This window comes from Rana temporaria, chromosome 4 (genome assembly GCF_905171775.1).
Source record: "Rana temporaria chromosome 4, aRanTem1.1, whole genome shotgun sequence".
Classification (NCBI taxonomy): domain Eukaryota; kingdom Metazoa; phylum Chordata; class Amphibia; order Anura; family Ranidae; genus Rana; species Rana temporaria.
This window is the reverse complement of record NC_053492.1, coordinates 76180021-76198731: the sequence shown is the minus strand read 5'-3', so window position 1 is coordinate 76198731 and position 18711 is coordinate 76180021. Positions and strand designations below refer to the sequence as shown.

At 44.6% G+C, this 18711-nt stretch overlaps 1 protein-coding gene across 2 annotated transcripts in view; it reads left to right on the top strand.

Moving 5' to 3' along the window:
• The window catches only part of GEN1 (GEN1 Holliday junction 5' flap endonuclease), an 85861-nt gene extending 68057 nt beyond the window's left edge, over nt 1–17804 (top strand). For both annotated transcript variants that reach the window (XM_040348557.1, XM_040348558.1), the window contains exons 11-14: nt 8219–8349; nt 9613–9674; nt 12007–12150; nt 16251–17804. In XM_040348557.1, the coding sequence (XP_040204491.1) occupies nt 8219–8349; nt 9613–9674; nt 12007–12150; nt 16251–17584 (1671 nt within the window). In that variant the 3' untranslated portion in view covers nt 17585–17804. The remainder of the gene's footprint in view (nt 1–8218; nt 8350–9612; nt 9675–12006; nt 12151–16250) is intronic.
• The last annotated feature ends 907 nt before the right edge of the window (nt 17805–18711 follow it).

Genomic DNA, 18711 nt, shown 5'->3' with positions numbered 1-18711 from the left:
CCGCTAATTGGCTAACTGACTTTGACAGCAACAGGATCCAGTGGCGCCACTGCTGAGTCTCAGCCAATCAGGAGAGACCCATATGGCAGAGTCCCTCATGGACATTGCTGGACAGAGATGGGGCTCAGGTGAGTATTAAGTGGGCTACTCCACACAGAAGGCTTTTTATCTTGATGCACATGGACACAGACAAACGGCTATTTCTTCAGAACAACAAGAGGTAGGAATCTGCAACAAAGTTTGTTAAAATCTTTGCATTGTACATAGATCACCCAGGAGGAATGTTTTTTTTTTTTCTCAACAAGTGTGGAGTTACTCTTTAATTGAACAAGCTGAAGTTAGAAGCCGATTGGTTACCATGCACAGCTGCTAAAATACCTTCAACTTGCGTGATTTATATAACCTTGGCCCAGATTCAGGTACGACTTGCGCGGGCGCAATCGCGATATGCGCCACGCAAGTACAGATTTGCGCCCAGGCAAATATGCGGATGACCCAGAAAACAAGCTAAGCCTGAAATTAGGCATTTTTCAAGGGACGCAGTTTCTCTGCCCCGGCGCAATTAATGGGCATTTTTGCACAGGGTGCAACTTGCGCTCTCATTGTTTTCCCTCAGCAAATATGCAAATGAGGAACTAACGCTGATTCAAAAATCTGCGCGTGTGAGGCGCAGTTTGCACAACAAGCGCGCAAGCTGTTCGGCCCGGGCAAACTTGCACATTATAAAAGCAGGGGCAAGTTAGCAACAGATGGCCACAGGTCAGCTGGAGAGCAACTACAGCAGCACCAATACGGACGAGCTGAACAAGCAGAGCACCCACACTTTCTGGACCTCACATCTGTGTGCCAACATGCCAGGCGCAGCCATGGTTCTAGCAATACTACTGAGTGAACCGACTCGTAGGAGGGCACGGGAGAGGATATACCGAGTGCGCAGGAACATCTTTGACATGAGTGATTTGGAGGTGTATCGCATGTTTAGATTCAGCCCTGAAGTCATCCTGGAATTAGCCACAATCCTGTATGATGACATCACCAGCCAGACACATCGTGGACATGCAGTGCAGCCACTGGTCAAGGTAGTGGCAACCCTGCATTTCCTGGCAAGTGGATCTTTTCAGCGCACAGGTGGAATGGTGGCTGGGATGTCCCAATCCTCCATGAGCAGGTGTGTGCACCAGGTTGTCCCCGCAATCCTGAGACGCATGTCCCACCAGTTCATCAAACCCACCTAGGAGGTCCAGCGGCAGAAGGCAATCACAGATTTCTATCAAATTGCCAGATTCCCACGCACTGTGGGGGCCATTGATTGTACCCATGTGGCACTACGCCCCCCCCCCCCGTGACCTAGAGCATATATACTGTAATAGGAAGCACTGGCATTCCATCAATGTCCAGGTCATAATGGATGCCCATGGCCTCATATGGCATGTCCGTGCCAAACACCCCGGGTCCTGTCATGACAGCTTCATCTACCGTCAGAGCCCCATCCCCACCGAATTTGAACAGAACATGTATGGGGACAGCTGGCTGATTGGTGAGTGACATGGGTGTCAGGTATGACTGTCCCCCCCCCATGATGCAGACATCACGAGGGGCACATGCATGACTAACATCCTCCTGTCTTTTCTCTTCCCGGTGACGCGGCATATGCACTGGGACCCCATATGATGACCCCATTCCGGAACCCCCAAACCCCAGGAGAGGAAAGATATAATGAAGCTCACGCACGTACCCGTGCAGTGGTGGAACGCACATTTGGCATCCTTAAGTCCAGGGTCCAGCCCTGGATAAATCCGGGGGGACCCTGTTGTATTCCCCAAACTTTGTATGCAAGGTCATCAGGGCATGTTGTATTCTGCACAACTTTGCCGAGAGAAGGGGCCTGCAGATTGACATACGTGATGACCTGACCCCTGAACCACACAACCCCCCGCCCAAGCAACTCTACCCGATCTACTGAGGGAAGAGCAGTCAGGAGTGGTCTCGTGGAACGTCTTTTTGCACGTTAAACACACACATTAATCATGTCACAAGTAGAATGCACGCGTGCACACCACTGTGTTCCCTAGCACACACACCCCACATGCACCCAAAATTGGATTAGACCCAAGGATACCCCATGGTATTAGGGAGCAGCAACGCCGCGTCAAGGCTCCAATTATGTTGCTGTCCATTCATACACCTTTCACATGGCAGAGGGTGACACCCCTTTTCCAGCAGGAGTGACACCCCCCCCCCCCCATTCACACACCAGTCACACTGTAGTATACACTCCTCACCGTGTGTAGGGACTACAAAATAAAATAAAAACTCAAACTTTGAGCATAAATAAAAAATATAAAAGCTCATAATCTGAGCAAAAAATAAATATCCCAAAAAAAAAAATCATATGAGCATAATCAAACTAAATAGAAAAAGCTCCTTATCTGAGCACCAAGGGATATGTAAAAAAAAAAAAGGCACATGAAAATAATATTTTTTTATTTTTTAGACATCCTCGTGCCAAGGGTGCCCTGGCTCCTCAGCCGGCGTGGTTGAGCCTGTGGTGGGGATGGAGCATGGGGTGGGGATGGAGGGGGGGAAGGAGCATCAACCCCTACTTCTTCACTCCTGGCAGGTGGTGCCTGTCTGCCCTCCATGGCGTTGGCCAGGAGGGTGAGCACGCTGTTGGTTTGTGCCAACATCCGCAGCTGCCGGGTGGTAGTGTTCCTCTGGTGCCGCCGGGTTAGTCTCCCCTCCTCCCGCACAGCGGCAGGGTTGGCCTCCACCGCACCTGCCAACCTGCTCACCTCCGCTGTGAGCAAAGCGGTGGCATCCTGCTGCTCTACCATGCAGGTGACCATGGCTCCACAGTTTGCGCTGACTTCCTCCAGGCTCTCGGTGTCTCTTTTCCCCCGCGATCAGCATGCAGGGTGAGGGCCTGCTGCACAGAGAAGGAGGAGGATGCCAGGCTGACCGCCACCCGCCTCAAATCACCCACCATGTCCCCTAGATGGCGGGTCTGCCGGCCCTGTTTTTCCTGCAGACCTTCTCAGAGGACGGAGGGTACACCCCTCGTTTTGCAAAGAGCCTTCCTGGGAGGAGAGGCTGGGGCCCGTAGTGAGGGAGAAGGGGAGGGGGCCACACTGGAGGGAGGGACACTGGAGGGGCTTGCCCTGAAGGGGGATGACGTGATGGTCGGGGGGGTGGTGGGGAGGTCGGGGATGGTGGGATCCTCCTGGAGGAAGACAGAGTCCTCCAGGTGGAGGTCAATAGACTCCTCCTCCACTTCCTCCTCCATAGTTGGCCTATGTTCACTCTCCTCCTCCACCAACATGGCCAGTATCTCCATGGGGGTTGACTGTACCACCTGATGATGTGGGGATGGCGTGGGTCGCCCTGCAGCCGACGACGGCCCAGCTTCATCCTCAACATCTGTGGATGACACAAAAAAACACATGTTGCTGGAGCCACACACTTGTCACATGTTCCCTTCTACCCCCTCCCATGATACACAGCAAATATGAGATAAAACACACTTGTTACATGTTCCCTTCTACCCCCTCATATGTTCACTTCTACCCCCTCCCATGATACACAGCAAATATGAGATAAAACACACTTACCATTCCCCAAGTCCCCAACAGTGGAGTCATATCCTGGAACTCCCTCCACCTGCTCCAGCGACAAACTTTGAGATATGATCTCCTCCTCCGGATTTAAACGTATTGGGCAGGCTGGTCCTCCTCCCGTGCCCCTGGTATGTTTCCGGATAATCACCAGCTTATCCAGGACCCTACGACGCATATCGTTCAGATTTTTTTGAATGTCCTCCCAGGTCCTCTCCTCATTGCCCAGGGCATTTATGTCCAAAGTAATGGCATCATAGATAGCCCTCCTTTGGGCTACGGTGGTGTGCTTCTGCTGGGCACCATACAGCACAGTAGTATGGCGAGTGAGTGCCGCCAGCATTACCTCCATCTCAGCGGAGTTAAAGTTTGCTTTCCTCTTTTTTTTTACTCTGAGGAGGTGCCATCTCCAATAAAGGACAAAATTACCTTGCTCAGGGGGGGGTGGAAAAAGCAGGATATAATTTTGCACAGGACCTGCGCAGGTCTGCCCCTATTTATTTGCTCAGTGCAAGCAGGTGGGCAGGATTTGCCCAGAAAGTAGGACAGGCGCAGTTGCACGCATGCGCACACGGGAGCGGTCGAACTGCGCATGCGTGCGCCGGGCGCAAGCCACTGCTGAGCGGACAGACCATCATTTGCATAGGGGCACACCCACTTTCGCTTGCGCCCTCAATTTTGCTTTACACAGGAGCAAATTACCACACAAAAGGCATCCTGAATCAGGTGGCAATCTTGCCAAATTGCCCCGGTGCAGAGCAATTCAGCTGAGCTGCACAGGTGTAATTAATGGGCAAATCTACCTGAATCTGGGCCCTTGTCTCTGAGGCTTGTAAGTGTATTTTTCTTTATATGATATCCTTTGTACACTGTATATGATTTGTGGTGCACTTTTTGACAATCTGTATTTTTTTCTTACATTTGGGGTTATTTACTATAACTGGAGAGTGCAAAATCTGCTGCAACTTTTCATAGAAACCAATCAGCATCTAGGTTTTATTGCCAAAGCTTAATTGAACAAGCTGAAGTTAAAAGCTGATTGGTTTCCATTCACAGCTGCACCAGATTCCGAGTGCTCCAATTTTAGTAGATCAAACTAACTTAAAAATTCTTGAAGTGGAGGTTCACACAAAAAGTGAACCTTCGCTGCCATTGTGCCGACATATATCGGCGTGCAGCGGTCGGCAAGTGGTTTAAAAAAAATAAAAATGTACACGGTTCCTTTTACATGTTTTGTTAATGAGCACTGTTATTGCTGTCACAAGAAATGTAAACATCCCTTGTGACAGGCAATGACAGGTACTCTTTATGGAGTACCTCTGCAAGTATTCAAAACGTCAAGATCAGCGTTTTTGAATACTATATTTTTTAAAACTGGCGCCGATGCCAGTAATCCAAGAAGGGATGTCATGACAACGCTTCTTGGTTACTAGATCCGAGACCCGAACAAAGCATTGGCTTTGTTTGGGTCCTTGGCTAGCCAGCGGACATGCCGGCTGGTTGCTCGGGCCTCCCGATGGGACGGGAGAGGACAGGCGAGCGACGGGGTACGTCCCTTCCTGCTACTTGTAATAACAGCCAAGCGGCTGCTGAGCCACATCGTTTGTTATTACAATAAAGCAAACCCCTTGAAGCAATATCGGTAATCTCGGTCAATTTTTTGACCGGTACCGATACTTCTGAAAAAGTATATCAGTTGCACCGATAATCGATCGATCCCTAACTGCTATACACCTTTTCCAGGAAACTACGCAATGAAAAACAGGGGTTTTAGTTCACACGTATTGCAATACATGCTTAAGCTGGTTAACTGCGTCAAAGAAATTCCTCTTCCTGCCAGTCCTACTCTGCTCTGCCACTGCAGATGCTACGGCTGTTTTTCATTGCATAGTTTTCTGGAAAGGGTGTACAGCAGTGTGCAGAGGGTTCATCTAGAATTTGTAGTGTTAATATGTGGCCACACCTCTTTAGCACCTGATGGTTCATGTACAAGCTATAGGGATTTGAGCACAGGTATATCTTTGCTCTGTTTCACCAGTCTTCACCTATAACTAAAGAACAACTTTTGGCTGAACTGCTCCTGCAAGATGAAGAACATGGTTTGAAAACATGATTATCAGTTATTAGGTAATGGAGCAGAGCTCTTATATCTTCTGCCTCGACACACATTCTCTACTGTTAAACTATTCATGTTTACTCTATATGGTACTATAAGGCACCTGGGAATATATTAGTTGCAAAGTATTATTAATATTTATAATTAGATTTCCAGAATATCATTAACTACATCAGAGAATTCCCATGCCTCTAGGAAGGAAGTAGTGGAAGTATCCTGCTGTAAACAGAGAGGAGAAAGAACACATTTTATATTCTGTATTCCTCCACTCAGCACCTGGCTGCACAGCTCAGCAGAAATACGAGAGGAAAAAGGGGACCTCCACCTGGGGATCGAATACTCATGTGTCCTGGAGAGAACTTGGTTGTAATCCAGCTTACTGCAATACACTCTGTACACATGAAAAATAGGGCAAAGGTTCTCAGAGTTAGGCTGGCCATACATGGGATTTTGAAATTCGAGCCATTGATTTCCCTGCCAACACCACCAGGCTTGGCAAAAGTCGATTTAGAAATTTAAGGAGCTGGGTGGAAAAAATTTGACTGCAGCCAATCGGCTTCAGTCACCATTTGGGCAATCTGACAGCAGACCCTGCTGGATTCCCTATTCCCTTTTTTTTTTCTTTTAGAGTAGAAAACCTTTTATGAAAGCGGAGGTTCCACCGTTTTTTTTTTTTTTTTTTTAAAGCCAGCAGCTACAAATATGGCAGCTGCTGACTTTTAAAAAATGAACACTTACCTGTCCAGTGCGCTCGCGATGTCAGCAGCCGAGGCATCGCTCGGTCCTTGGCTGCTTCCGCCGCCATCCTCCGGGAGGGAATCAGGCAGTGAAGCTTTGCGGCTTCAAAGTCCGATTCCCTACAGCTCATGCGTGAGGATCGCGACGCGCTGTCGCTGGTCACCGCTCTCTCCTGGGAACAGTTTTTCCCAGAAGACAGCGGAGGGTGAGGTGACGAGGCTGGATTCCCTGCGGGAGTCAGAACCCGGAAGTGGTGCAAATACCTGTCTCAGACAGGTATCTGCACCCCCCTCCCCCTGAAAGGTGTCAAATGTGAGTGGAGTTGATGCCAAAGAGCTCGAATTTCGTCTCATCTGACGACAACAATTTCACCCAGTTCTCCTCTGAATCATTCAGATGCTCATTAGCAAACTTCAGACGGGTCTGTACATGTGCTTTCTTGAGCAGGAGGACCTTGCAGGCGCTGCAGGGATTTCAGTCCTTCACGGCGTATTGTGTTACCAATTGTTTTCTTGGTGACTATGGTGTCCCAGCTGCCTTGAGATCATTGACAAGATTCTCCCGTGTAGTTCTGGGCTGACTCCTCACTGTTCTCATGATCATTCAAATGCTATGAGGCGAGATCTTGCATGGAGACCCAGACCAAGGGAGATTTACAGTGATTTTGTGTTGTGTTTGATATTCACTGATCTGAAAAAATTGCCCCTTCATCCCTTATGCTCCTGATGAGTGGCAAAAGGTTGCGAAACGCGTAGCCAGTTCATTATTACCATCATTCTTTACCATGGACGGAAATAAAGAAAAAAGAGGAATGCATTCAATCATACAGAGTATAGTAGGCTATACTCTGTATGATTGAATTCATTCCTCTTTTTTCTTTATTTCTGTATTCGAATGTATATCGGATTGTGGATTGTATTCTGTACTGAAAATATTCAAATGCTTATTGCTTAGAAGCTACGTCCAATATATGCTTTATGTGAATGTACAATACACAATATATAAATATATATATATATATATATATATATATATATATATATATATATATATATATATATATATATATATATATATATATATATATATATATATATATATATAATATATAATATATATATATATATATATATATATATTGGCTGGGGAGAGAGAGAACACACCGACAATCATCTAAGTGCCTGGAGCTGTGTTTTATACAGGTAAGTGGATTGTTTACATTATACAGGGACACATGTTATGATACAGAGGGGATGAGAAGATTTATTATCCAATATGAGCGCAGCGGGGGGAGGCGGGGCACAGGTACGAGGGGGGAGCACATAGTAGACAGACACAGAAGAGCTGCTGATAGCAGGGCTGCGGATGACAGAAGCACCCAGACGGACCACAATGTCAGGGCTTGGCAGCCATGATTATCGTGGTCAGTTTGCAGAGGGGGGGTATAGCTAGGCAGGATCAGTTGGGTTTTTAGGGTATACAGGGTTCCAAATGACACAGCAAAAGCACTGTGCTGTATAACATGCTTTGAGGAAACATAATCTGGATTTTTTTTTGGGGGGGGGGGGGGGGGGGGGAGAGTTAACAAACACTTTAAAGCTGAACCCCAGGGAAAGGAAGAATAGGCTGCCCCTGCACTGCAAGGGTTAAAGTCTTGGTTAGGTTTGGGGGTCAGCATAAAGTAGTTTTACTTGCCCTGTATAATCCATATCCTGTAATATGTTATTTTAGTATTTGCTCTGTGACTTCCTAGAATTTTGCATTGGAGAGGATGGAGTGGCCCAAGCATTATGCCTGCGAGAAGATTCTGGGCCTTCTGACGTACCATGACATGCAAGAGAGGAAAGCGGGCAGGCAACATGATGCACAGCTTCAGGCGACCAGGTAAAGAGCATTACAGGCCTCCTCACAGACCTCGGGCAGAGTCAGATCTATCCCAGGAGTCTGAATATCACTGATGGCTTTTAAAGAAAACTTTCAGCACTTATTAGGGATATTCTGATGTTGTTACTTATAGCACCGTCTAGTCCTGGCTTGTAGTACAGAAAATGTGGATGTATCAGCCATGGCAACCAATCAATACTAGTATTGTATACCATGAAACTGAACTCCAGACAAACAGCCTGGTCAGTGAAGGAGCAGCAAATAGATTAGGTCATCTCTCTGCTCTCTCTTTCTTTCGGCTTGTTTCTAGTTAGCACCTGATTTGCTATTGATGTTGTCCCTCCCTCTTGCAGTTTGAGTGTAGCTGTACAGCGGTTTACAAAAGGGTGAAATCAAGCCAAATATAGATATTTGTAGACTTGCCTGTAGTATAAAGATACTGGGCCAGATTCACAGAAGAGTTACGCCGTCGTATCTCTGAGTATCTATGCGACTGATTCATAGAATCAGTTACGCATAGATAGCCCTAAGATCCGACAGGTGTAATTGTTTTACACTGTCGGATCTTAGGATGCAATACCGCGGCCGCCGCTGGGTGGAGTTTGCGTCGTTTTCCTGCGTCGGGTATGCAAATGAGCATTTACGGCGATCCACGACGGTTTTCGCATTCGTTACGTCGTCGCTAGTAATTTTTTCCCGTCGCAAATTTACACCTGCTTTAACATGGCTTAACTTTAGTCGAGCCATGTTAGTATGGCCGTCGATCCCGGGTCGAATTTCAATTTTTTTTTGTTTTGGCGTAAGACGTCCGGGAATACGAATGGACGCTACGCATGTCGCCGTTCTAAAAAATGACGTCACATCGCGCAAAGCACGGCGGGAATTTCCAAACTGAGCATTCGCAGTACGTCTGGCGCGGGAGCGCGCCTAACTTAAATGGTACACGCCCCATTTGAATTGGGCGGGCTTGCGCCGGATGTGTTTACAGGTAAGTGCTTTGTGGATCAGGCACTTACACTGAAAACTTGCGGCGGTGTAACGTAAACGGGTTACGTTGCGCCGACGCAAAGGTACGAGAATCTGGCCCACTGTATTTATACTAGTGGCATTTTAAGTACTTTACTTTTTTTTTTTTTTCATTTATTAGCATTTATTTTATATATTGAGTTTAACTTTTAAGAACATTTTTAAAAAGTGCAAAAGAATTTCATATCCTCTCATATGTTAATGGTAATAACATTGTTTTAATTTATTCTTTTTCAGAATTATGAAGACAAGAGTCAGGAATGGGATTCCATGCTACGAAATTGAATGGGTGAAACCAGGTTTGTGTAAGAAAGAGAAGATGGATGAACCATCATGAGGCGATAAGAAAAATCTCCTGATGGCACTTGACTTGTAATTATAAATGATCACCTCCACCTTACCAGAAATCTACACTTGCCTTATGTTTCTAGTTTGAGTTTGATCACAGCTGGATCTGTGATCCACAAAGAATTGCCAGTAATGCACGCCTCTCGCCAGTACTGAGTTTATCTAATCAAATGTGAGGGTTAATCTTAGCTGAGTTTCTCGGCTACTAATACATGCAACCTAGGAGGTACTTCAGAAAGGTCCCGTGGTCTTTTCTCTTCCTTTTTTTTTTTTAACTATGAAAAACATACTTTACAAGGCAGTATTCGAAAACATTAAGGCCCATTTCGCACTACCACGACTTCAAAGTTGCGCAACTTTACCGTGATTTCGCGGCCACGATTTCAGGGAGACTTGGTCTATGAACCTGAACTCGAAAAGTTGGACCAAAGTAGTGCAGGGACTACTTTGAAGTCGGCACGAATATGAATGATTGTCATTGGAAATCATGAGGAACGACTTGTCATGCTACTTTGCAGTCCCAAATCGTGGGACAAGTTGTAGAAGTGTGAAAGGGGCCTAAAGCTCACCTCTATCCACAACTTTCTAGTAACCGCTTCCTGGGTCAAGATTCTCACCCTTCCCCCTCCCATTTTAATGCTCAATAATGACTACTGAGTCTGGCTATCACAGTGAGGAGGTAGGGGTCAGGCACACAAGAGCAGCCTTGGATTTAGGAGTTCCGGGACACTCGAGGAAAGACAGCCTGATGTCAAGGAGATGCCTGCTGAGCAGTATTGGTGATAGTTTGGGCAAGTACTGTTTTTTCTTTTTTTTTTTTTTTTTTTTTGGCGTATAACACTCACTTTTTTACCCTGAAAATAGAGGGTAAACTGTGCCTGCGTGTTATACGCAGGGGGCTGTGGTAAGTTTTGTTTCCTGAAACTTCCCTCTTAAAGTTAGGGTGCGTGTTATACGCCGATAAATACAGTATTTTTAAGTTTGCTGCAGAATATATATATATTTTTTTATGTAATCTTTATTTTGAAGATATTTTGCATATAACATACAAAAAAGAAAAACCATGTGAAGCATACAGGCAGTAAATACAACACTTATAGAGAACCCACCTTCGGTTCCCTTATATCCGTCTGGGGAGTTACTCTGAGACATACAAACCAGGGGGATCGTATCGGGGGAGTAAGAAACGTCATTTTGCAACCATGTCATATGAATTCAAACAACAATGAATCGCCTCTACCGTATCCCCCTGCTATACCATTGATGAGGGTTCAGACCCTCAATCAGGCTTAGGGGACTGGAAGTAAACAGAGGTACCAGGGCAGAGGGAAAGGAATAAAACGTGAATACAAGTCTGAATAGAAATTAAAAAATTAAAAGTAAAAGATAAAATGCCTGCAAGCATGGTAAACAGACTTGAGCTGAAGTAGGCTTGTCAAAGCCCCTCCTCTCGTTTGTTCTCCATCCGGTGGGATCCTGGGACCTCCACAGCTCAGCCCCATCAATCAGGAGGGGCCTCTGCCTGCTGCAGAATATATTTGACACAAAAATTGATGAGACAATGGCACCAGCTACTCCCAGTATGCAAGGAATAATTTTTTACTGATTTTTTTGCTTTTTGGAAACCCCCCCCCCCCTCCGGTGTCACATTTGGCACCCTTCAGGGGGGTGCAGATACCTGTCTAATACAGGTATTTGCACCCACTTCTGGGCATAGACCCCTGTGGGGGTTACGCCACTCAACCCCCCCCCCCCCTGCTGTCTTCTGGGAAACATACAGGTCCCAGAAGACAGCAGGGACCAGTGAGGACGTGCAGCGCGACTTGCGCATGGGCAGTAGGGAACTGGGAAGTGAAGCCGCAATGCATCACTTCCTGATTCCCTCACCGAGGATGTGTAGCTGCTGGCTTTTAATAATTTATTTTTTTAGGCGGACCTCCGCTTTAAGGAAGGATTCAAGGCAAATAGTAATTCTTGTTCAGGGTATTGATTAGTCAGTTAATTTTATAAGAAATGTATCTGGAAATATTTTTCACTTCAGGTTCACAAAGTTCAAAAGCTTAGCATTATTTTTGTTTACCCGGCTGCTCTCACTGGCTGTAGTGATTTTGACTCTTCTCTGAGACGGATAAAATAACTGTGGCTGATGTCACCTATTTACTTTGCAGAGAACTGATATGGTAATATATTTAACAAGCACAGCATTCAACATCCTTTATTGTTGGCATTTATTAGAATTATCTATATATATGTTGATATAAGAATCCTTTCTTCCACTTTTAGGCAGCTTTGTTTTTCCTGACGATCATCCACCTAATGCTCCATTACTCACCATTGAGGATGAATGCCTATTCACAGCAGCTTACCCCGATATTGTAGAGTTATTCCAAAAAGACAGATTGGAGGCTGAGCTGCTAAAACAGAAAAGTAAGTCTGGGAAATGTCTATATAACATAACACACTTTGTATACTACTCTACGTTTTCCCACCTCATCCATAAACTGCATCCAAATATCTGTCTGTTACTTGACCGACCTACTATCTTCCTCACGTTAAAAAATGCCCTGGTCAGGAAGGGGGTAAACCTTCTAGAGATGAAGTGGTTAATAGAGAGAGAGAGAGATTTTTTTTTCTTAACCAGTGAACAAACTTTATTGAGTTTTTGCAAGCCAAAGAAAAGAACATAGCATGTTTGCATATACATCACAGATGAAAAAGTTTAGAATAAAATAGTGTAGCACTTCCCCCGAAGGATCTGCTGGATATTTTCGGGCGGCATGTTACCTCTATCTTCTCGCCATCTAGGGTGGTAGATGAGAGTTGAGAAAGTTCAATGTCCACACTTTACACTTCTTTTTCTAAGATTTATTTGAAGTGGATGAAAAAGGGTGGAAGGGTAACAAGTAGATAGGTTCAGGTGCAAGATTTCAATCCAGAAACACTTCTGCTTCCAGCAACACGGCTTTCGTCTCCACTCTAGTGAGAGTGGGTATTGCGCACCCATATAGGACTTTCTCACCGGCCTAGCAACCAGAGTGGTGCACGGAACAAAGTACAGTCTCTGCCACAGACCTTCCTTTGAGTTGAGACACTTTCGGTCCAGAATCACCTAGCTCAGGATTCAGCAACCGGATCTCTTTAGGTTAATTCCTGCAGAATTCAAGTCTGATAGGCGATCACATCAAGCCTCTCAGTACATGGTGCATCCTTCGATGAAGTTTCCAGGCCTCTCCCGAGATACCAGCCTCCAGCTTGGTCCTCTCCAAGATAGGTCCTTCATCAAGCAGCTTCCTCCCTCCAGGACGGACAGCACAGGATCACCTTGAAACCGTAAACCTAGTCTGCTTACTGGGCCTACTCAACAGATCACAACCCCGGACCAACGTGGTCCTGGAGCCTGATTTGCAGGATCAGGCACCCCCCGGCCAGCAAGGCCACAAGATGGTGGGACGACAGACCAAGGATCGACGACCTCGGCTCCGTGGCGTCTGTTTCCTTAAGTACCCCTCCCCAGCATGCACAACGGGACAACCAACCCCCACTGATTGGCTGCCGAGGGGGGACACCCAATATCACTCTGACTTGGCTGCTGCCACCCTTGGCCTGGGTGGTAACACCCCAGACAAACAATGGTAGTCACTCTCAGCACAGCCACGGCTGAAACAAAAGCCATATTTAGCCCAAATTATACATGTCTGAGTTAACTAACACTCAGAGTCCTTTCTAAATTTAAAGCAGCGTCAACCCAACAGGGGCAGCAGGCTGCTACAATAGGAACAGTAAAATACACATATAGTGCACTGTTATAGTATGATGTAATAGAAAATCATCATGGAAAGAAATGACTAAATTAAACACGTGTCTAGCCCCCTCAACCAGAGAAAGATATATATATATATATATATATATATATATATATATATATATATATATATATATTGTTATATTGTTATATAGTTTTTATTTTTACATTGATACATGTTCCCTAGGGAAGTACACAGGCCCCCATACACTTTGTATGGCCAATAACTTGCATATAAGTCTTCAAAACTGAGAAGTGTGTGTCCCATATGGTGACCCTGTCCACCACAGCAGACAGACTTGTCGTTTTAATTGAAGAAGCTCGTAGTTCATCTACACTGCCTACAGCTCTGAAAATGTCGGCTCTTATAGAGGTATGGACACAGAACTGTAGACCGTCCTTGCAGGAGCCTGACAATGCACCCACAATCTGCTGATGGGTTCAATACTTTACAGGTTCCTGTTTTAAAAATAATACATGCACAGTTTTTACCTGCAAATATGATTTACAGCCGGCACCCGCTGATTGGCTCAGCAAATGACAGAAGAGAGCCCTATGTAGGTAAAAAAACACAGGGCGCTCTAGATGTTAACCCCTTCCCAGCCAGTGTCATTAGTAGAGTGACAGTGTATATTTTTAGCACCGATTCCTGTATTAGTGTCAGTGGTAGTCGGTTCCTCCCCAGCGTCAGTTAGTGTCAGACTGTCTCGCAGTCCCACTATAAGTCACGGATCCGCCATTAGTAGTATAAAAAATAAAATAGATAAAAATGCCAGTATCTATACCAGGGGTGCCCAACCTTTTGAAGAGCAAGGGCCACTTAAGCAACTTGGTAACCAGTCGAGGGCCACAATGAGCAGAGCGGGCGGATGACAGGTCACGGCTACACTATAGGCCCTACGATCCGCCCAGATGGAAGGGGACGAATTCCCTTCTGTTGAGGTAGGCGGGCGTAAATGGACATCTGTCGCTCTATAGAGGTGAATTGAGGGTCCCATTTGGTCGGGCTGATCGTGTGAAAAGGACCTAAGACTGCTTTCACACTGATGTGCTTCGGTTTACCCACACCGCGGGTGCAGCGTAGTGCACCTGCGTCTATCCTGCGGGTTAGCTGAACTTTGCCATAGATTCCACCTGTGGCAAAAGCTGGCACTGTAGAGGAAGCATTGGCTTATGGGGCTCTGCAGCTGTTTTTTTCCCTCTACCACCAGCTTCATTCACAACACTGATGCTGTGGTATGGCGGGCCGGCAACCTGCGATCTGGGCTTGCCAACCCACCATTCCAGAGCAGGAGGTCGCGGGCCACATCAGAGGGCTCCGCGGGCCACATGTGGCCCCCGGGCCACTGGTTGGCCACCCCTGATCTATACCATAGTTTTTAGATGCTTTAACTTTTACTCAAACCAATCAATATACACTTATTGAATTTTTTTCCCCCCAATGTCATGTAGCAGAATACATTTTGGCGAAAACTTATGAAGGAAATTTTTTTTTTTTTGGATATGTTTTATAGCAGAAAGTAGAAAATATTGGGTTGGGTTTTTTCTGAATTTTTGGACTTTTTTTGTTCATTATCACAAAAAAAAACACACATTGGTTTAAACTTTAAAAAATTGCCTGGTCATTAAGGGGGAAAAATCTTCCAGAGTTCAAGGTGAACTTGGCCTTTAAAGATGAACTCTGGGTATGAAGTACCTTTCCCCACTAACAACAATGTTCCTTTTAAAATTAAAAATTTAAACTAAAAGCGCCTTTTACTTTTCTAAATCTATGGTCCCATTACAAGTCAGTTCTAGAGCAGTCTGTCATCACTGAGGAAACCAGTCATTTTTGGGTTGTACATGTCACTGCCGTGATGTAGACACTTCCTTTTGGCTGCTTGCAGTGCTGGGTCACTGGGTGTCACTTATGGATGTATCCTTGGTGAGGGACAATGGGCAGAGTTGGGTGAATACAATTCTGATTTATAAGGGATGAGAGCTTTGCTTGGAAACTTATTCTAATCTAGCATGTAAAATGTATGCATGGGATTCATAAGTATGAGCAAAACTGCATGCAAGTCTGCTTTAAAAACTAAATAAATTCCTCTATTTTTTTACATTGGGGTGCATAATCCCATTATTTATATAAGTAAACTAGTAACATGACATTCTGATCAGTCTATTACAGATTCACATTTCCCTTTTTGCATTTGTATTTTCTTAATGTCTAGTTTAGTAAGTTGTCTGGAGCCCTCAGATCACTCCAGTGCTCCTCTTCCTCTGTCTGCTTGTGTTTATTCGATTTTAAAATGCTGAAATATCAGTGACGTTAGGAGGAAATTGCCAGACTGCGATGGACTATTTGCAGTAAAAAAAATTCGATGTTGAATGTCTGAAGGTACTTGCACTGAGCGCCTGCTATTATTTTCGCTTTTAGACTGTGGCTACCTTCATCCAATAAAACTCCTGACACTTTGTAGCTGAGCTAATGGGCTCAAGAAGCACATTTTTGCCGTCATCCATTTTCTGCATCACTTTAGAGGCTGGTCAATTATACTGAGAAACCATTATTTGCAGGCTCAGACGTGCCGGCGGCCATTGTGGACAGATTTTTTGCTTATGCTAGCAAAGTCTTCTTCTAATGAAATGGCCTATATTCAGATTGTTCCCACTGACAAACAGGCTCTTGATTATACAAGAAAGTTTTTATTTAGTTTCTTTTTCCCAATATTTTGTTTTCTAGGCAAGAAAAGCAAGCCAACTTCCAAGGTCCTTCCTAACATGGATGATGTCGCTTCTCTTTTGTCTGAAATGAGCTTGACTCCAGCGTTGGAAAAGTCACCACCCTCACAAGCACCGGTCTTAAATGTTGACGATGTCCCCTTACCTCCCATCAGTCTTAAATGCCCTGGGGACTCGCATGGCTTACTCTTCTCCTTAGAATCATCTAGGCCACCTCTGACAGTGTTACCCAATGAGACAGGCTTGAATGTTTTGACAGCATCTTTATTCACTAAAGGTGACACAGAGACATGTCCTAATCCTTGTTTTTCCCCAGTAATAAGCAGTAGAGAAGAACCCCTGGTGTCATCACCCAATATTTCATCGCTGATTTCAGACTTAAATTTGAGTAGCATTGACTGGGAAGCCACCTCATTTGGTATGTCGCCTCAAACAGAATTTCGTAAGGGCTGTAATGAGGCGCATGGTTCTGAGGACAAGGCAGTTGCTCCTGAGCCACAAATTCTAGCTTTGGTGAACAGCAATCAAGAACCACGTAAGCCCAGCCTCAAGGATACAGCTGATCAGAAGCCTGCATTTAATCTTGATTCTCCTAGCATCTTACACACTGAAAAGTTACCTTTAAGAGAGAGAATACTGTTGAAAAATGCCAGACAGACTGTAGACTTGAACCCACAAAAACTCAATGAGAAGAACTTTTCTCTGGTACCTGTACCCAAAGTCCTTGATAAACATCAACAGAAAAAATGTATTTCTGAAAATAACTGTGACAATTTAAAGGAAAATGTACAAAGACATATCAAGTTGTTAAAAAAGCCAAGCCCTCAAAAAAGTAAAACTCACAATACTGTGGTCACAAAATTGGCCGGAACCAGCAACAGCGCTCAAGTGCTTCAACGCCCCACAACAAAAACCTTCTCTTTTGTGAAGAAGTCTACTCTTGCCCCAGTGAGGAATCTATCGGACAGTAGCCTAATTAACAATGTTCCACTCAAAGCTAAGGAAAAAGCCTTGCCAAAGAAGACCGTCTGCCATAAAATTGCATTGTCTAGTGAAGATGAGGACGAGCAAAGTAAACCTGTAGCAAAAAGCAAGACAGTCGGCACTAAAAAAATGGCTCCTCTGAGCAAAATGGCTTCCACCACACCAGCATCTGTTTATTTGTCCAATGAAGATGTTGGCTCTGATAAAGAAGATCTCTTTCTGAGTCCTAAGTGCAAGTCTTCAACAAAGGCACAAGACGAGCAGGATAGTGGTGATGACTCTATCATTTCTGTAGACAGCCCTCTGCCACTGTCTGAAAGATTGAAACTGAGATTACTACAGAACTGCTAATGTTTTTATTGTCATTCTATCTCTTTTGTTCCTTATGTGTGTTTTAGATGATTTGATCAATTTCTTCCAATTCATTATGTATTTTTTTATGAAGTTTATAAAAGAAAATGTATGTCTTGGCCATGATGGATTTTTTTTATTTTATTTTTTTCTTGAGTACATATCCTGAGGTTTGGCCAATTCTTTGAAAAGTAAATAAATGGAAAAAGTAGGTTCTTAACCAGTTGTGCGTATTGGACACCAGGAAAAAAAAAACTACACTGAAGTACACAGGTTGTGTTTAGAATGTCCCATCCTTCTGCCCTGCTGCTACTCCCTTCTTTTTGTATTTTCTCGCTTTTCCCAGCTGTCAAAATGACAGCTGAGGGTTGTTGTGTAAATACAGCCGCTATTACAGCTACTGCTATGAAAAAATGGACATCTGACAAAGTGTTTATAAACACTGTTCAGATGTGAGAGAGATTTTTTTTCTTATTGTATTGTATTTTTACTATTGTATAAACGTGAATATTATTATATTAACTTGAAAGAGAGGAGTTTAGATCCGCATTTAATATCAGTTAAAGCAACCTGACTAGTAACTGAAAAAAGAATTGCTCCTACAGTATCTCACAAAAGTAAGTACACCCCTCACATTTTTGTAAATATTTGATATCTTTTCATGTGACAACACTAAAGACATGACACTTTGCTACAATGTAAAGTAGTGAGTGTATAGCAGTGTAAATTTGCTGTCCCCTCAAAATAACTCGACACACCACCAATAATGTCAACACACCACCAATAATGTCTAAAACGCTAGCAACAAAAGTGAGTACACCTCTAAGTGAAAATGTCCAAATGGGGCCCAATTGGGCATTTTCCCTTTCTGGTGTCATGTGACTCATTAATGTTACAAGGTTTCAGGTGTGAATGGGGGAGTAGGTGTGTTACATTTTGGTGTTATTGCTCTCTCTCTTATACTGGTCACTGGAAGTTTAACATGGCACCTCATGGCAAATAACTCCCTAAGGATCTGAAAAAAGGAATTGTTGCTCTACATAAAGATGGCAAAGACCCTGAAACTGAGCTGCAGCACAGTGGCCAAGACCATACAGTTTTTTAACCAGACAGGTACGCCCTCAAAA